At 47.8% G+C, this 19,612-nt stretch overlaps 2 protein-coding genes across 2 annotated transcripts; one reads left to right on the top strand and one right to left on the bottom strand.

The window, feature by feature from the left end:
- Positions 1-13,010: 13,010 nt before the first annotated feature.
- On the top strand, positions 13,011-18,357 carry LOC146185442 (NPC intracellular cholesterol transporter 2-like). The gene is made up of 4 exons (XM_084606391.1): positions 13,011-13,290; positions 14,315-14,413; positions 17,512-17,690; positions 18,130-18,357. Exons 1-4 carry the CDS (start codon positions 13,212-13,214, stop codon positions 18,211-18,213), a joined length of 441 nt encoding a protein of 146 aa, XP_084462517.1. The 5' UTR covers positions 13,011-13,211; the 3' UTR covers positions 18,214-18,357.
- A 274-nt stretch (positions 18,358-18,631) lies between these two features.
- LOC146185441 (peroxiredoxin prdx-2-like) lies at positions 18,632-19,606 on the bottom strand. The gene has a single exon (XM_084606390.1). The coding sequence runs from the start codon at positions 19,470-19,472 to the stop codon at positions 18,771-18,773; it is 702 nt and encodes a 233-aa protein (XP_084462516.1). The 5' UTR covers positions 19,473-19,606; the 3' UTR covers positions 18,632-18,770.
- Positions 19,607-19,612: the final 6 nt, after the last annotated feature.

Genomic DNA, 19,612 nt, shown 5'->3' with positions numbered 1-19,612 from the left:
TACAGTCAACCCGTAACGTACTTACGTCAAGAAGATGGGGCAGCGCTGGCGGCAGCAGTGTCTTTTATTGTGCAGGCAAAAGCCGGGACCGTCGGCATTGGGTGTGCCGGGCTTTCTTGTTTCCAGTGTGATCCACGAGTTCTTGAAAGTTGTAGTGCGGTTGGCTGCGCCGCGAAGCGCGATAATGGAAACCGCACAAGCTTCCACAATTTTCTTCTCGCCGGGTAGAGGTGAGAGGCAGTGCGCAGCGGCAGCCGTGGAGCGTGACAGTCTCCTCGGTGGCGGATCACCTTCGCAGTTATAGTTCCACTTCTGCGTTTAAACCATCAGCTTGTTAGGGCTCTTAACAGATAGGACAAGAGTAAACGCCTTGGTACTCGACATAAGATATCCAACGGTATAAGACGATGTTGTAGCGTGATGTTCCGTCTTAATCACAACCACCTAATTAACAGTAATTAATACCTGAAATAGCTCTTGTGTTTCGTGGAGCGTACCTACAACTTCAAGCTCTGCAAGCAAGTGCCCTAACAACTGAACTACCTAGACAAGTCATTTAACAACTTGCAAGTATATTTATATACTTGCAAAATGTTTTCGCTTAGACTGTGATAATTTGATCGAAGTGGTGGTCAAAACAGATACCAAAGAAACTGCGCAGCACATCAAAACTGCCCTGTATAAAACAAGCATCAACAGCATGTATTTCCACGATCAAAAAGCAAATATTCAAGGCTATTTTGCAAAATTGTGTTCACGCAGTCATAAATCCAGACAGAGCCTTCCCTTCAGACGTCTCGAGTTTATCACAGGCAGCCTTGGCGCGCACTTGCTATTCGGTGTTAAGCAACAGATGCCGCGTTCTCATCTCGCATGCCCCGACCGCAGCGAAGGTGCATGGATGCCATTTCCGGCGATAAAGCGAGGCCTTCGGAGAAGCATGACAGTGGCTCATCGGAAGCGTAATATAAGTGAAACGTCTTGCTATCGATGCTGCGATCAGCATCGTTTCTTCAGCATCAAAAGTTTAGCGGACAACTTTGAGCGACAGTCGTCCAGGGTCATAGATTACTGTACTGGCATATGCTTCAATCGGCGATCCCAGACTTCTATAAAAGAAGCTGAAGATCCGAGTGGGTCACGCATTTATAAGCGAAAAACTTGCTTCATGCTTTTCTCCGCAAAAGACAATTTGTTACTCAGGAAACGACCCCTCCTACCCCTCACCTTTCCCCCATCACTTCACCGTAAATCTGCCACTGCCATATTTCGAGAGCTCGTGGCAGAAGTGCTATTTCCTTTAAAGAAATGTAACGGAAGCAACGCAATAACGGAAACGCTTTCACGGGTGAAAGTTCGCGTCCATAAATGGGGACGTCATGCTATAGCGTTGGGGTTGAGCTAGAAAACGGCACAAAACGTGGTCTGCGTATCCGCTTAACTGCCGCAGTAACCGGGTCATGCCACTTTTCGTGATTCTTATTGCTTATACACGATTTCTCGTCATGGTACACACACTTAATGAAGAAACCTGCTTAGCACTAATAAGGGTTGTGATCAGACTGAACACAGCGCGGCGTTTTGCTAGCAGACTGAAAGGAAGTGCAACCCCGCGGTGTTTAGGTGCAACCTCATGCTACTGGAGAAATGCCTCCAAAACGCACAAATAATCTAATCCGTCGGTACTCCCGTCTCACTGCACACACGGATGCAGTATGCAATAAATTTTCTCATTTGGGGGTAACGCCTAGTCAGCAGTCAGCTGTAGCTGTAACATTTACGTCAATGATACCGAATGTTTTCGGATAAAACCAAAATGCCCGCCAACTCCTTCGCCATATAAGCGCTGTACCGACGTACTTTTTTGCCCTCTTCATTGTTGTGTTCTTTTCTTAAATAACGGGCCGAACATAGAGATTGATTGATTGAATGTCCTTTATTGAATGGGAAGGCTCATGGCCATGGATGGGGGTAAAGGGGAGTAGACAGAATTTTCATTGTTTGCAAAGGTCGTCACTCAAATCATATTGCTCTGACCAGGTCACTAAGGGAGCCATACTTGGCAAATATCATCGGTATGTTAGCATCAGTTTCTAGAAGGGAACGGTAGTTCAGATAGGGTTTGACCTCTGAGCGTCCAGTAGAAAAAGCAGGGCAATCCCAGAGTAGATGAGATATGCCGCCGCGCGTTAGAGTCGTACAGTGGGGGCACGTAATCATTTCCTCTGCATACTGACGCCAGCGGGCCATAATACGTGTCGTGTAAGCCGCATGGTCGATAAACTTATTCAAGATAAACTTATTATATTTCTTGACTTCGGGTAAGGTGGATTTTTCGCGTAAAAGGTGGGTCCGGTGTGGCCACCTGCATGCGAAGCTGACTGCAGGCTACGAAGACTGGCCCGTGCATAGTGCATAAGGGCAAGAGAAGGGGTTTGTTGCCCGCCCAAGGTCGAGTAAGGATGAAGCAAGGGGGGTGGGGAAGTAAATTTTGGCATCCCACCTGCCAAGGCAGCCGCGGCGTGAGCCACCGCATTGCCCCCTGATTCGTCCGAGTGACCTGGGGTCCATTGAATAACGACAGTTCTGGTCGCGAGCTGGTGACGTTTAACGAGGCGCTATATGGCCGTAGCAGTTGCATCTTGCGAACCCAGAGTAGCGATTTCCTCGTAAGCTTCATAGGAATCAGTAAGAATACGTATTGAACCAGTTCCGGTGCAAGGCACTCCTGAAAAGGCTCCCCAAATAGCGAGGCATTCAGCATGAAGGGATACCTTGAGGTAGGCGGCAGGCATAAGCGCATGAAAAGGAAGGGTTGTCATCGCATACCCAGCCCATAGATGCAAATTCGCTTGCAATCGAAGCCTCGGTGTATATGTCAGTCGTATCAGGGATTCGCTCTTGTCGGTGATGGGCAGCGAGGAGCTCCCGGAGAATGACAAAATCTCAGTTAATATGTCAGCGCTGGAGGCATGTGACCACTGTCATCTCCCAAGAGGGAAGAGGTGCATATAGGGCTGGCGTTCAGTCGTTACTCTATTCATCCCAGGCCAGCCCTTGGACAGTGTTCTCTAGACGTATTCGATGAGGCATCTGTGACTCGGAAACGATGGTATACCGAGCGGTGGAAGAGCGATCAAACGCTCAAATTCAGCTATAGGAGTGTGCTTAGGTAGACTAGTAATAGTGCGTAGTGTTGGGCGATGAAGTCAGTCTTCGACAGTTGGAGGACGGGTGAGCCATAGAGGGTTTTTTCGAGCGCCGCTGCTCGGGCCATCGCACGGCAGGCATGTTGCCGCGCACCGCCGTGCCCGTTGGACAGGCGACGAATAGTGTGTAGCAGTGCAGGCCAAAGGCGTTGTAGCTGATTAACCATTTCTGGGGACTGTTGCAGCTTGAGATGGACAGGCCAATAATGCGGATTTGCCCATTTGAGGAGGTGATGGTGTTGCCTCCGATGTAAAGTTGGATCTGCATAGTGGGGTTGGTTTTATGTTTTCCGTCGATACTAATCAATTCTGTTTTATGTGGAGCGAGTTCGAGGCCAATTTTGGTTAGTGTATCTTCTGCATAGAATATTTGTCTACGTAATCCCCTGCCTCAGTCCAAGCAGTAATATCATCGGCATATATAGCGAACCTTGCGCTTGTGCCGAGTTCCAAATTCTCGGCGACGCGTGTCATGGCCAAGTTGAACATAATTGGTCCGAGAATGGCGCCCTGGGTACACTGCTATCCATGTAATAGGTTTTGGGCACCCATCCTGGAGCTTTGATATGTAGCTGGAAGCTGGATGGGTCTAGATGTCAAAAAATTACGGATCCAAATTTGGGTACGAGTAGTAGGATAGCGTTTGGCGAGTTCCTCTATGTTAACTTTAAGGCGAACATTGCCAAAGGGTTTGTGTATATCGACAGCCAGGAGATAGTCAGGTAGCGCTTTACGATGAGCTCTATTCAGAACTCTTCGCAAAAGCCAAAGGCAGTCATGAGTTCCGAGGTTAGGGCGGAAGCCGGCTTGAGCTGAATGAAATCTAGGACTGACGTATTCACTGTAGTGACTAATTCGGGTATGCAGCAGGCGCTCGATAAGTTTACAGAGATGTGAAGTCAGGGCGATTGGACGCAAATTACTAGGAAGTCGAGAAACTGCGCCGAACTGGAACAACCCGTCCTCCGTCGTCTCCATCGAGGCTCCTCACACATACAAGGATGCTTGTCTTCATGTGCTGTAACTACATGCATTTTTTTTTATTTTTTTCCTCCCGCTCAGTGTCTTGAAAGTAATAAAATGAAGTGGCTATGTAGGCGGACATGTAGGGCTTATCTTTGTTAAATGCATTTTTGACGTGCTTCGCAAATTTGGGCTCGCGGACGTCCGATGCTTTCTCGTAACAGTAAGCGCTGCCGTCACAGCGGGAACTTTTTTTTTCTTCAAGTCGTGGAGATTCATTCGCGTAAACCATTTTGTGTAATTTCACTTCAAAGCTTACATCTCCTAGCAGAAACACTTTTCATCTTGTAGGCTGTTGTGCCGGTGGGGTTATCACACAGTAGCCCACCGTCAACAGGGTTGTGCCAAGGGAGTTGGTAACGCGGCGCTCGTCACCCGTTTCGTGAACGAGGGCTGTCAGCTCCCTGGGCGTAGCGATGAGTCCGAGTCGGCGTTGGTGAGATGAAGAAAACGCTTTATACACTATTTACATGCATTTACACAACAAGATCGGCTCTGGGGCCGAAAGCTAACATAGCCATACGCGACTGTTCTCGCGCAGCGACGGCCGGGGAGATTCCGCCGCGTCCGCACTGTCAGGGGCGAACTGCTCCCGATGGACGCTCGTGACGAACTCACACTCGGAGTCTCGAACGGAAGCACTTGAGACTCCGTTGCCGAGAACCGTTGACATTCAAAATGGTCCAATCCGATGGCAGCACTTTCGCATGGCCAATGGGAGAGCCTGCTGCGCTCTCGCTTCAAATATGCCGCGGGGCGAGAAGGGGTTCACCGTCAGGGCCACGGCGCGCCGTGCTGTCTGGACGTTTAGCTCATGTTGAAACACGTCGCTTCTCTCCCTTTGGTACGGCTCGCCTCCAGTGCACTTGTGCTTTGCAGAGAAGTATCCAGAGTTTGTGAAGGAGGCGTTCGCCAAAGAAGTTTGGCGTCCGGCTGAATTTCTGGGCGGCTTTGGCCAGGCACAACAAGGCGCACCGCAGTCAGGCTTCTCACCCACCCGCTGGTGAAATAGTTGTGCCCCTCTAATGATTTGAATGCTTTCATTTCTTCCAAAGTCGCAAAGATGAAGGAATAAACTAAATAGCTGACGATATATCACCATGGGTCACTTCAGGGAAGACATCAGCGTCTGCCGTCATGTCGACTCCCAGTCGTAGCGAATCTGGATCCGTATCGCCGCACATATGACTTTTTTCTTAATAGCGTACGCGCGCCGATCCAACTAGTTCAGGGTAATAGCTTGCACACAACGGCTCATTCCTCTGAAGAGGAGGCATCGAGCCAAAACCACGAAAATATCTTCCAAAACGCCTGTACAGTGGTCCGGCGTAACGGAGCTACGAGCGCGAAACACGGACGGTCGGACGAATGGTTCGGCACTGGTTCACCAGCATGAAGACCGCTCACGCTGGGCGAGGGCGGAAGTGGCCTCACGTACAAGATATGTATTGACAGGTTGCGGAATGCGACCTGGTTAAATTTCTCGAAGTACTTCCATGCAATAAAGAAAAAAAGTGGAGATAGCTACGAGGCTGCGTACTCGCTTCACACAAGGAATTCCTAGGTTCAAATCCTGCACTGGATCCCGGGCCATGCGGGCATCCAGGGCAACGATAAGGCCGATCCACTCGCCAAAGCGGCCCACTGCAATCAGGTAAGTATGTCTAACGATGTATCTATCTTTGACTTTTCCAGGCTCCCCCTCAAGAAGGTAGTAAAGGCCGGCACTCTGATCGGCGCATCACCGAGGGGAGGACTTTCCACCGCCTCTCCGACAAGCTCGCCCGCAGAGAGCGAGCTCTTTCCCTACGCCTCCGCACCGGAGGCTCCTGGACTCCCACGGAGATGTACGTCCGGGGCCGGGCTCCCTCCCCTGCATGCCCCTCCTGTGGCGACGCAGTAACGCTGGGGCACCTCCTTTGTGTGTACCCATCACACGCCCACTACCGTCGAAAGATGGAGGCAGGCTACCGGGCTTTTGGACTCCCTGCTGCCACGGAGGACTAGGTGCTCTTCCCGGCCAGGAACCCCCTGGCAGACTGGCTCCTGCTGGCCTTCCTGGAGGAGTGCGGCCTGGCTGCTCATCTTTAGTTTCCAACCGGACCTGCGGACCATGGCGCTGGCGATGAAATAGACGACGTCGAGAGCGGCTCCAGGACGATGACCAACCCCCCACCCCCTCCCCACATCCCATCCCCCCTTCCCCTGGACGCCAAGAGTGCAGCCACGACGTTGGCCGGCATAACCCGCGTCCAGTACCCCCTCCCCAAGAATACCCCAAATACCTCATCATCATCATCATGATACTTCACAGTTTTTTTTTTTCTTACGGGTACCAGTCGCGCAAGCTAGGAAAATGCCATAGTGCCTCATTTTAGGCAGTATAAAAACGCTCTTGCTACGGCAAATAGGCTGAGGTACAAAATCGTTGACAAATGATTATAACGTGCGGCAGTATAGCACAGAACACTGCTGACACTGCGGCCAGGATAGAGCCTGCCTTCTCAGGTTCAGTTGCCAAGCGCTCTATAATCACTGAGCTACCGCGGAAGACTCGCAGCGGACGCATTTCGGTGGAGGCGAAATGCAAAATAATATGTCGTAACTTCGTAACCCCTTCATGGATCACTGCCTTGTCGTGGCGGAGGGGCTTGCGAAACTCGATGAAGTCGTGAGCTCTGCTGTGTACGGCCACCCAAGATAGACAGGTACGGCAGAGAGTTCTGACAAAATGTGATTCACTGGAGAAGGTAATGGCAACCCACTCCAGTATTTCCTGCCAAGAAAACCCTATGGCCAGTCACAATACCATTAATGATATGGCGCCGGAAGATGAGCCCCTGAGGTTGGAAGGCGTCCCACATGTTACTGGGGATGAACAAAGGGCGATTCCTAGTAGCTCCAGGACGAATGAAGCGGCTGGGCTAAAGCCAAAAGGACGCTCAGTTGTGGATGTGTCGGGAAGCGACTTGAAAGTCCGATGTTGCAAGGAGATATATCACATAGCAACATGGAATGTAAGATCTATGACTCAAGGTAAACTGGATGTCATCAAGTGAGAAATGGACAGATTGAACATTGATATCTTGGGTACCAGCTAGCTCAAGTGGACCAGAATGGGAGAATTTAACTCCGGCGACCATTATGTCTTTTATTGTGGGCACGAATCCAAGAGAAGGAATGGGGTCGCTCTCAGAGTAAACAGAAGAATGGGCAAAGCAGTGCTAGGGTACAACCACAAAAACGACCGAATGATTTCACTTCGGATCCAAGAAGTTGCTACTAAGGTAGTTCCAAAGCAAAAGAAATGCAAGAAAGCAAACTGGTTATCTGAAGAGGCTTTGCAAATAGCTGAGGAAAGGAGGATGGCAAAAGTTATGGGGGAAAGAGAAAGATACAAGGTTCTCAATGCGGATTTTCAGAAAATAGCAAGGAGAGATAAAAATGCCTTCCTGAACCTACAGTGCCAAGCAGTTGAGGACAACAGCCAATTAAGGAACACAAGAGCTCTGTATAAGACAATAAAAAAAATCAAAGGAAGCTTCTGTGCTAAGCTGGGCGTGATAAAGGACAAACGAGGCAAGGACCTCACTGAAGCCTCAGAGATAAAGAAGAGGTGGTAGGAATATACAGAAGTACTGTACAATAAGGACACGAATGTGCAAACCCAACATAAGACGGTTGTGATTACTGATCTTGAGCCGGGCATCCTGAAGAGTGAAGTTGAATGGGCCTTAGCCAGCCTTGCTAAGAACAAAGCTAGCGGAATCGATGGCATTCCAGCTGAGTTGCTTCAAAACCTCAACCATGACGCTGTTAACATTCTGCATACATTATGTCAGAAGATTTGGACAACCCTGCAGTGGCCACAGGATTGGAGGAGGTCAGTTTACATCCCCATTCCAAAGAAAGGCAGTGCCAAAGATTGTTCCAACTACCGCACGATCGCGCTTATTTCGCATGCTAGCAAGGTGATGTTGAAAATCCTCCAAGGTATACGCTGCAGCAGTATGTGGATCGGGAGCTTCCGGACGTGCAAGCTGGGTTTCGCAAGGGCAGAGGAACTAGAGACCAAATTGACAACCTTCGCTGGATCATGGAAAAAGCAAGAGAGTTCCAGAAACCCATCTACTTCTGCTTTATTGATTATGCGAAAGCGTTTGACTGCGTAGATCACAGCAGATTGTGGCAAGCTTTCCAAGAGATGGGAGTTCCAATTCACCTTATCTGTCTCCTCAGGAACCTGTATGAAGGGCAAGAGGCCACAGTCAGAACTGGGCATGGTCTTACTGATTGGTTTCCGATCGAGAAAGGAGTGAGGCAAGGCTGCATACTGTCGCCCTGCCTATTTAACTTATATGCAGAGTGCATCATGAGGAAAGCCGGTCTGGACGAGTCTTCACCTGGAGTGAAGATTGCTGGAAAACGTATCAACAACCTTAGATATCGGATGATACCACTTTAATGGCAGAAAGTGAAGTGGAACTCAAGAGACTTCTGATGCGCGTACAAGAAGAGAGTGAGAAGTTTGGGCTTAAACTGAACATTAAAAAGACAAAGATCATGGCGTCTTGCCCTGTCAAGTCCTGGAGCACCAATGGACAAGAAGTGGAAGCTGTGACAGATTTTCTGTTCTTGGACTCCAAGATTACCTCGGAAGGAGACTGCGGCTATGAAATAAGGAGACGCCTGCTTCTGGGAAAGAGAACAATGGTTAGCCTTGACCGCCTAGTAAAGAGCAGAGATATTAGTCTGCCAACCAAGATCCGTATAACTCGTGCTATGGTCTTTCCAGTTGTGATGTATGGATGCGAGAGTTGAACTGTGAAAAAGGCTGACCGCCGAAGAATTGACGCGTTTGAATTGTGGTGCTGGCGAAGACTTTTGAGAGTTCCTTGGACTGCCAGAAGATCGAATCAGTCGATATTGTCGACCATAAACCCTGGCTGCTCATTGGAGGGTCAAATTCTAAAGTTAAAGCTCAGCTACTTTGGTCATCTGATGAGAAGAGAGGAGTCGCTGGAGAAAGATTTGATGTCGGGAAAGGTTGAGGGTCGCCGGAGAAGGGGTAGGCAGTGAACGCGATGGTTAGATGGCATCCTCGAGGCACTGCAGATGAAGTTATGTGATGTTAGGAAGATAGTGAGAGACCGGAAAGCGTGGCGTGACGTGGTCCATAGGGTCACGAAGAGTCAGACACGACTGAACGACTGAACTGAACTGAACTTTTACGCTTGCTGTGTAAATAGGGAAATTAAGCGAGAGCTTGCGCAACCATTGCGTTTTTTTTTTTTTTTGTTCCCTGGATTCCTGCCCATTTCAGCTCTTCCTTAATCACTTTGTGCTCAGTACAGCCCAGGTGTCCATCTACTTTTCGCCCCTACGCAGGCGCGCACGTGCGCTGCGGCTCGAGCAGAAATAGGAGACTCGGTGTCTCGAGCGAAGGCGCAGTGATCGAGCTGTGCTATGAGTGCATGTATAAGGCATGAAGCGTCGCCATTCGCTGCGACCCAGACGCGGTGGCGCAGTGGTTAGGGCGCTCAACTGTTGTGCCCAAGTAGTAAGGATTAAATCCCGCGGCCGTGGCAGCCGCTTTTCGATGGAGGCGAAAAGCGAGGCGCCAGTGTGCTGTGCGATGTCGGTGCATGCTAAAGAATGCGAGGTAGTCGAAATTTCCGGAGCCCCCCCACTTCGGCGTCTCTCATAGCCTGGTTTGGGACGTTAAACCCCCTAAACCAAACCTTTCTCTGCAAAAATCTGCATGGTATGCTTCGGAGCCTGTGACGCGTCTGACATATACGGATGAACGTTAGTATCTCGAGGTCCAAGCAAGTGCGCCGTCCATTTTTGTTTTTGTTTTTTCTGCCTGGAGAACTTTTCAGCGTCCACGAATTTCAAACGCTGACAATGCGAAATGAATCCCACTGCAAGGTACCGAAGCAAAGGCGCTGGGCTGCATGTCTCCGGTACAGGCTTACATGAATGCCTGCCCGTGGCACTTCATAAAAAGGTTATCTTTGTTACACGTTTATTGCGTCGGGAGTAGCAGTTATATTAATTATTCATCATTATTCGCCCCCTCACGCAAACTGCGACCAGCGTAGTCTTCACCTTGGACAAGAATATTACGTCCCTCTATGACACAAATATACATGTCTCTTTAGTATTTTCACGGCATTTTATTTGGCTCATGTTAAACATGGTTGCATGTTCAGGTTGTGAATAATTATGTTGGCGATTACCTCATCCTTAATGCTGTAAAAAAGTATATTCAGCTGGTTTGTGACGCAGACAGTTGGTTGTCCTGAAACATCCGATCTCAGATAATTCAAACAATAAAAAGAAACATAATGACGAGTCTTTTGCAGCATATTTTTGGTCCCATGAGGCACGCTGCTTGTGTCGCAAGCAGTGTCTGTGACCTTCACCTGACTTTTTTTTTTTTTTTTCTTGCGGCTGATTCCGTCTCACTGCTGCGGTGCATTCTATTTGACTGGTTTGTGGCGCGTATAGAACAGATGTACTCGAAACTCCCACTCTCTAAATCGTCGAACCGGTACAGCTGCTGTAGCTTCTCCTCCCCTTCCTCCCCCACCTTTCCGGCTTCACTGCTTCAGCCCATCCCGTGTGAATGTCTGGCTAATCGCTGTTCATTTGAAGAGGCAGGCGGACGCTAAGCTCTTGAGCAGGCTTCATCACGAGGGGAGACGGTTGCGGCTTGCAGAGAAAAATATGAGTTATAGCTTTCTCGGAGGCGTCCGCCGCGTTTGACACCTTTCGCCGCCAGCTAAGCACAGGGGGAAACCTTTTCGCTTTTAACGATCGATTAGTCGTGCTCGTGGCTCTACTCGAGCCGCAAATGTTTCCAAGAAAAGTGAATGAATGTAAAAACAATTATCACCACATTTTGTTGCGTTGTCAGCGCTGCGATGGACGGATTCGCAGGGTAGAGAAGAAAAGTTAGAGAGAGAGAGAGAGAGAGAAGGAGGAGGAGGAGTCTTGTCAGCAGCTGAGACGATGGAATGGGTTGCTGTATATGCCCCCTGTTCGTGTGAACGTCAAGTAGAGTCGCCTGCCGCCCATTGGGGTTACACGCTGCTAAAATAAAAAATAAACGGAGATGCTTAGCATGTTTGAAAGTAAAGGGGCGTTGCAGACGTGTTTCTAATTGGTAGAGTAAATTGCTCTACTATCAATAGCCATTTTTTTATTGTTTAGCATCATACACAAAGCACGTGGTCTTTGGCCGTTAGCAAAACATGTGGTCAGTTATAAAACGTAAAATTGTGCGCGCACATCTGCTCTTGTTTCGTTATAGAACTTATGTCCGACCCCTCAACTTGATAAGTGAAATAAAGTAAAGGCCATCGACGACTAGCACATCGAACTCGAACCGTGGCATCTGCCTATATAAATATTTAGCAGAGAGGAGACGTGCCAGCGTATAGCGTATACCTGTGACGCCTCCTGCGCAGACGCGTTGACAGGGGTGGGGGCCATCGCGACCATTACGTCGACGTAAGAGGGGTCCGGTACACCGGCATACGTCAACAGTAGTACATCACCTCTCTGCTACAAGCCTCTAATGTCGCCCGGACTCTTCGTGGTCCTGGACGCACCTGCTGACCACCTTCCCTACCTCCCCTTTTCTTATTGCCAATGAAGTTGTACTTGACTTGCTTACGTTCCCTACCCTCACCTTTTCTTTTCCTTGTAAAGTTGTACGTGGCTTGTTTAAATTAAACGCAGCTGCTTCGCAAAATTTGGGCTCACTGTCTATCATGCGCAGAGCCCAACACTAGCTCATCGTGGCACATGCCAGCAAGACGAGAAAAGATCCAGACAACTGAGCCCGTGTTGCTGCTCACCGTGAAAGAGGCACGTCACCGCTGTTAAACGCCATTGTTTTAACCCATGTCTTGACGTACTCAAAAACAGCAGCATCGCCAGAACCGATCTAGGGAACTAATTCCCAGTTCATGAGCATTTGGTTTACAGGTGGCTCACAGTGGCATCGATTGTGATTTTGTTCTCATACCAGTTATACCAGTTAAGATTTTCACCTGGGAGGCAAGACGCTGTGCTGAAGTAATTTCCTCTCTTTGAAATGCCCGTGAAGACCAAAGAGCACGTTCAAATTAATCGAGTTTGAACCTACGAACTTCGACTGAGCACCCGGGGGCAATACAATCGAGTAAAACTAAACAAGAATAATTCAACCTTCGGAGAATAGAACTACAAAAAGTGAAATATGATAATGATCGTCTGAAGGTGCACAACTGGAGGTCTTGAACAAGCAAATGGTTAACAAAAGTACTGGTGAAGGCCTTCCTTTCCGGTTTCTCGAAACAGTGCACATCACCAAATCGCTATTGCTAACGTATTTCATAGCTCGAGTTGCCTTGGAAAGTTAAACATAATAAACAAAAATAAAACTCCAGAAACTTATCTGCTGTTTTTAAACCCTCTATGCAGCCTATGTCAACCAACCCTATCGGCCACGTACAGTAAACGTCATTCGCTTCTGCTATGCAGCCTTGAAACCCTCATAAATGTGACTTGAAAGCTGCGTAGATTTAAAATCGAAAAGACACGATGTATCACCTCGCTTACTTCCGGTTATGAAATGATGGGCACGTGGCACCCTACCAGAAGCTGCAAGCTAGTGACGAGTGGCCGTAAGCAGAGAAAAACAGATTGAGCGACGCCTTTCGACGCAAGCAGTCAAGGACCACCATAAACAGAGAAAGCTATAGCAGCCCTTCCCGAGCTCCAAGGAAGAGCAGAACGAACGAGAGAGACATTCGCGTAAAGATCACTCAACCGTGCGAAAAGGACGCCGCGAGATCTCCCGGTACTCGCCTTGGATTCGGGCGCGCTCGCTTACTTAAGTGTACGCACTGACGGGCCGCTTATTCAGAACTGCGAGAACATTCGCCAGTCTAGACGCCGTGTCTCGCAAACGCGCTCACTAGAAGGATGAACGGCGCCGCTGCTCTGGGTGTGCTCGTCTTTGCCGTGATGGCGCAGGCTCGGCAGATATCGTTCAAGAGTTGTGGTGAGTGTGGTCGCCTTCGTGCGACCGGTATCTGTTTCTTGGAAGACTCTCGCGCATTATATACATATTATCGCGGTAGGCGAAAGCGGTGCAGCAAAAGAGCCGGAAGGAGAGTGAGAGGTTTAAAAATGTTCCAATTTTTTCGTACCATATCTAATCGACCAAATCAAATCTGGATTCGTTGCGCGTCAGGGACGATATTTCAACCAGCTCAGATTTGGCTCTGTGGTTCTGTCCACGACAGCCCTAGTAAAACTTCGCACAATATTCTAGATGAAAGCAGAGACAGTGCAGCAGCCCGACGCTATCCTACCACCAAATTTCACATCTGGTGTTGGTGTGCGTACAGCGCTGTACTTGAGTTTAGATTTCGAAGAGAATCTGAAGGGTCGTCTCCACAGTGCTATTTCATTCAATTCAGGCGGCCTGAATCGGGCCACAAGTCTTGTCGAAGCATGACAGATTATCATTGCCCTAATTTGGATAAAATAATACCTCAAAAACAAAGCAAAGGCTCTGATAATGACTGTATCCACGCGAGTTTGCTATGAGAGCGCGAAGAAGTTTATAATACTTTATCAACAAATACTACACCTACCATGATTTTGTTTCGGTGTTGCCTAGCAACAATACAACAAAATCAATGTTACCGTATAATGACAATTTTTATGTTCTCTCCGTTAAATTTAATTACTTCAGTGTCGAAACTATTTCAATCAACACGTTCCGCTTCGTGCATGCAACTGCTGTAAATAATTTGAAACTTTTGTGCAATGACGTGTTTGTGTTGATGGTGGGCTTTGTTGAGAGCCTGTGTAAAGCGCGTTCTAGTCTGCTACGGCATTCATAAATCCACATACACATGCATGACAGTGTGTGATTGAGTAAGCGTAATTGTGATCATTGCGCAATCTGTGCACTCGTATAAGGAATAAAGAACTATAAAATTACGTTTTGTTATCTTCTTTATAAACAAGAAGTCTGCTCATGAAACTGACTTTTTTTTTCTCTCTCTCCATTTAAGGTGGCGCTGTACAATCAGTCCAAATGCAACCCTGCTCTTCGGAACCCTGCGCAATAAGGCGTGGTGACACAGCAAGAATCGACATGGCCTTCACATCAAGTAAGACTTGCCGTATAGTTGACTGCGACGATCTTTGCTAATTCATAAGCTGTAGCCAAACGCTTCTTTCTTCCTGTCAAGCTGTCGCTTTGTTGACGTTAAGTTGGCACTATTTTCAAGCTAAAACGGCAAGTGATGCATATAGACCTTTGCAACGAGGGCGTCCTAGGCGTCACCATATTGCTCGCTGGGCTGTTGTGTGCGCCTGACGTCAACACGGTGAAGGCGGCGGCAGAACCGGTTTGCAACAGTCCAGAGAGGAGGTGTTTCGACAACCTCCTGTTCACCGCGCGCAAGCGCCGTGGAAGCTGCAGCGGAACCGGTTTCCGACTGTTTAGAGAGGAGGAATTTCGACTACTCCCTCGCTCGATGCAAAGGTCTTTACATTTTCGGCTTGAAGGTCAATTGGTCTCAGATCTCCGTACTACCACACTACTGCCACATTCCCGCTTTTCCGACTTGACCAGAGAGAAAAGTAAAAAATCTGCTTTTTCTTGATATTCAGCAACTATACGAGACTTCCCTCGCCTCCCTCAGGCACCTAAACGTATCGGTGTTGGAGGGCAGCCCGCCAGTAATTTCTTAAAAGAAGGCTTATTTTGGTATCAAAGATTACTTTTGCTGCATAGTAATGCTAAACATGGCAGCTAGATGTCATAAAATATGTGTGTAGTTTTCGCCCTCACTTCGAGTCCCCCGATTGGTGGAAACGCCGGAGCCGGAGGATGTCAGTTCGAACCGCTTCCGGTTACGACGTTTCCGCCAATCAGATGAGGGCGAAAACTGTGAAAACGACACTTCTGAAAACGACGCAAACTCGGAATACGAACCCGGGTGAATTAAATTCTAGTGACAACTTTTAGGCACCTGGCTGTAAGCAGACATTTATATCTGGCCGTTCGTAATTAATAGTCACGTCAGATGATAGACTTCCAAAAATGTGAATTTTACTCATTGCTGTGTTTCAGCGTATATCTGCGCTGAAACAGAGCGCATGCGGCCTGTCGAGCCAGAATCACCTTGTAGGTGGTTCTGGTCGAGCACACAAGCACATTCGCCCTATATGTCACGTAATAAAATAATTAAATAAGTAATAAAATATTCCTTCATTGAACTGGTGATAAATACTTTCTTTAGAGCTACAGGGCATGAAAAAAACAAACAAACTACAGTAAGCTGTCATTCAGTAGGCATCTTCACCATACAAGAATTATGCATTCAGGAATTCATGCCTGTCAGGAAGCAGTGAGAGTGCACTTATGAAAATGTGCAGAGGACGATAGCTGTTGAAATCATGTTTGACGCAGTCAGCAGCAGACACAAGATGTCTGCTGAGAAAAAAATAAGGAATGGTTAAGCTATAAAAGGTACAGCAAAAACCTGAGGCAGCTTGCTCCCACAGGAACAAGTTTCCTCCTCTCGACACATTTTCTCAAAAGCTGAGGAAGTGACAACTGCTTTATTTTTCCAGGTTTTAAGCAATGACAGGGAATAATGGTGGTGATAGTAATGCTATGTAATGAAGTCCGCTAAGCACTGTCACCCATTACTGTGGAAGCAAGGAATTTGCATGGTCTAAGACGCAATATGGCGGAGTATTGCTTCAAGCAGTTAACAGCTTATTGATGTTTTTCATTTCAAAAACATGTAACTAAATAATATTAATTCCAGTATCAGTGAAACCACTGCTTGAAATTAATTTCAGCCAGAGGACATTAGAAATGAAATTTGATGCCCCCACCCTCGTAGGTACCTTTTCATTTCCTGCAAAGATAGGGCTTGACTTTTGATATGTAAATGCCTTGCGTAGGCATGCTAAATTTATCTTACCTTGAAACCGTCAAAATATCCACTTTACATGTGAATCAAGAAGCACATCATTAGCATTTCAGTTAAGTGTTTGGTTTAATTTTTAGTTCATGGGGTATAACATACCAAGAGATTCTGGCTCCAAGGGACACCAATAGCTTAGTATGATTTAAATCATCTAAGGTTCATAATTTGTGGAAGACTGCACCCTCTCAGCATTTGCATCTGTTGGTTTCAGGTTCAGTGAGATAAACAATGTGGTAGTTAGGTTTGTTTACTTTTTTTGCTTCATATTGTCACCAACAAATCAGACCACACCGTTGTCCATATTCTGGCGCCACCAAGCGGCCGAACCATGCCTTGACACGTGGCTGAGCGTCGTCCTCGACAAACATGGCCACGCTTTCATTGGACTGCTGAGACATCGAGCAAATGGCAATCTCCGCGTTTTCTTTGCGCGCACCCGAGCTGAATCTTGTAAGCAACTCACGGCGAAAGGCTGCCAAGTCGACAAAGGACGCCTCGTGGTTCTCAAACCACGTCTTGGCCGAGTCTTGCAGCGCGAAGTACACATTTGTTAGCTTCCTCCCGTCCTATTGGTTGAACGCGGCCACACGGTCAAAACTGGCCAACCAGTCTTCCACATCTTTGAACCGGTCACCGTGAAATGGTGATCGAGGTGCGAGGACTAACGGTGGGGCGTTGCTGGAATACTGACTTGTCTGGCTGCCCGTAGTGGATGTCATGGCTTGCACAGGTGTGGTCAGTGGCTCAAACTCAGGGGGAAGGCCTCGGAGGCGACGACTTGCTTTATGGACAGAAGAGGGTGAGCAGCGTCACTGATGTCTTCGGGGGCAACGTACATGGGATTATCCCAGCACCTCCCCCAAATGTCACCAACAAACGTAGCAAGCAGCAGAACAACCAAGCTGGCCCTTTTAATGAAGCGAAGCTCGAGAGAGACGAGGACGACGCTCAGCCACGTGCCAAGACACGGTTCGGCCACTTGGTGGCGCCAGAAGATGGACAGCAGTGTGGCAATATGTTCACGAACTGCCATTTACTGCCCGTGCACACGTAAGCTTCGTAATTTTTAAGCTCTAATGCATAAACACCCAAGTCAAACGTAACTCATTTTCAAGAGTTAGTACAGCTTCAGTATTATGTATTCATGGTGGTTGTTTCCTTTGTAATGGCAGAAAAAGGCTTACAAATTTGTGTGAAAGGTGGTAATGTCGGTTTTTTCAGTATGTGCAAGTCCATATAAAAAGAAATGCCATTGCTTGCAGATCAAAACTCTCCAACACTGGTGATGGCTATCAGTGCCATGCTTGAAGATGATCTTGAGCTTCCTCTACCCATGACCGACAGAGATGGCTGCAAAGGAAGAGGCATACAGTGCCCACTACGGGAAAGCGCTGCATACACATTTAATTACAAGCTGAAAGTGGAACCTTTTTACCCGAAGGTAATTAATGTTTGTTGCTGTTACTTAATGTACTTACTTCAATATGATTGCATAAAACTCTGGTAACTGGTCTGTTAAAGAAGGCATAATACTGCCTTTTATAATTCTGTACGGCATTGGTTTATGGTTCATGGGGTTTAACGTCCCAAAGTGACTCAGGTTATGAGAGACACCGTAGTGGAGGACTCAGGAAATTTCGACCACCTGAGGTTCTTCAACGTGCGCTGACATTGCACAGCACACGGGCGCCTTGCTTTTCGCCTGCACCAAAAAGTAGGCACCGAGGTAGGAATTCAATCCCGCACTCTTGGGAAGAGTGCAACTACAGATTCATTGGAAATCATTCTTTACACCAAGTGTTTCTCTGCAGTCAAATATTGTGCATCTCCTGCAAATAACTCCCAAGGAAGGCCCTAAATGTTGATTTGATTTGTTTCAGATGAACACTACAGCCAAGCTGAACCTTACCGGAGCAAGAGGGACTGTTGCATGTGTGCAATTTCCTGTTAGGCTGGTTGACTGAATGGATCCCTAAATACCCAAATGCAGGTCCTTTTACAATGGAATGAAATAAATACTTCAGCTTGGGCCTAAACCAAACGCCTTGCCAAAGTGAAGCACACATTTTGTAATTGCAAGTATGAAATAAATGTTAGGAAATGTTAGGAACTGTACTGATTTATCATCACTGTATGGCTGGGGGACCACGAACCAGACCACGATCATGTAGATCATGTAATGTTATTTCTGCTGACATAATGTGCAGTTATCTCCAAGTAAAGCTTTCAGCTTTCACCTTTACAGTGTTGAAAATGGAAGAAAACAAATAATAAATTTAAGTGCTACTTTTGCACTGAAATGGCAAAAGAAGCAAAAATGGCAGCAAGAAGTCAAGCAGAAGCAGAAAGCAGAAGCTCAGAAATTAAAAAGCCAAAACCGTGGCAAGTGCCGCATCACCTTTAATACACAAAATAGTCTATAACACGAGGCATCCCACGAAACAACAAAGCTGAAGCGGGCTTTTTATGCTACTGCACGTAATGAACAACCGTTTGTTTTTCAGTTAGAGTTCTTGGTGCTTTAGTTGACTTTGCTGAAATACTCCTGCGCATTCTTGGGGTCAGGCTTGATGGTAGGGGAGTCCGGCTGCCATCCGGCTGGGCAAACTTCGCCGTGCTTCTCAACAAACTGGAATGCCTTAACCAGCCTTAGCGTCTCGTCTACCGAACGCCCGACAGGAAGGTCGTTGATGGTTATCTGCCGCACGATGCCCTTCGGGTCAATGATGAAGAGTCCGCGAAGCGCTACTCCCGGGCCCTCCAACAAAACTCCGTAGTCACGAGAAATAGTTTTGTTCAAATCAGACAACATGGGGATATTCACGCCGCCCAGGCCACCGCTTTTGCGCGGAGTGTTGGCCCATGCCAAGTGGGTGAAGTGAGAGTCGACAGAAACAGCGACGACCTCGGTGTTAAGCTTCTTGAACTCCTCAGCGCGGTCGCTGAAGGCGATGATTTCGGTCGGGCAAACGAAAGTGAAGTCAAGAGGGTAGAAAAACAGAACAAGATACTTCCCACTGAAGTCGGAGAGGGACAGCTCCTTGAATTCGTTGCCTACTACAGCAGTAGCCTTGAACGGAGGGGCAGGTTTTAGCACCTCAGGAGCAAGAAGCCTCGGTGCAACGTGAAGTAAGCGCTGGGTCTGGCAGCTTGTTCTACGAGACGTGCTGGCTAGGGCACATGAAATGCCGCGCTGAAACGCTGAGGCAAATATACGTGACATAGTCGAAACCTTCGGACGCCCGGCTTCTCACAAAGTATGAAATGTGCACACCAACGTGCCGTGGTATGCCGTGGTCACAAGTATCTCGGTTCTCGAACTTGCAACTCTCGCAAAATCTCGTCAAACGCGTCACCGCGTCA

The sequence above is a fragment of the Amblyomma maculatum genome, chromosome 6, assembly GCF_055883805.1.
Source record: "Amblyomma maculatum isolate TAMU_Amacu chromosome 6, ASM5588380v1, whole genome shotgun sequence".
Taxonomy (NCBI): Eukaryota; Metazoa; Arthropoda; class Arachnida; order Ixodida; family Ixodidae; genus Amblyomma; species Amblyomma maculatum.
This window is presented reverse-complemented; position numbering and strand designations above follow the sequence as displayed.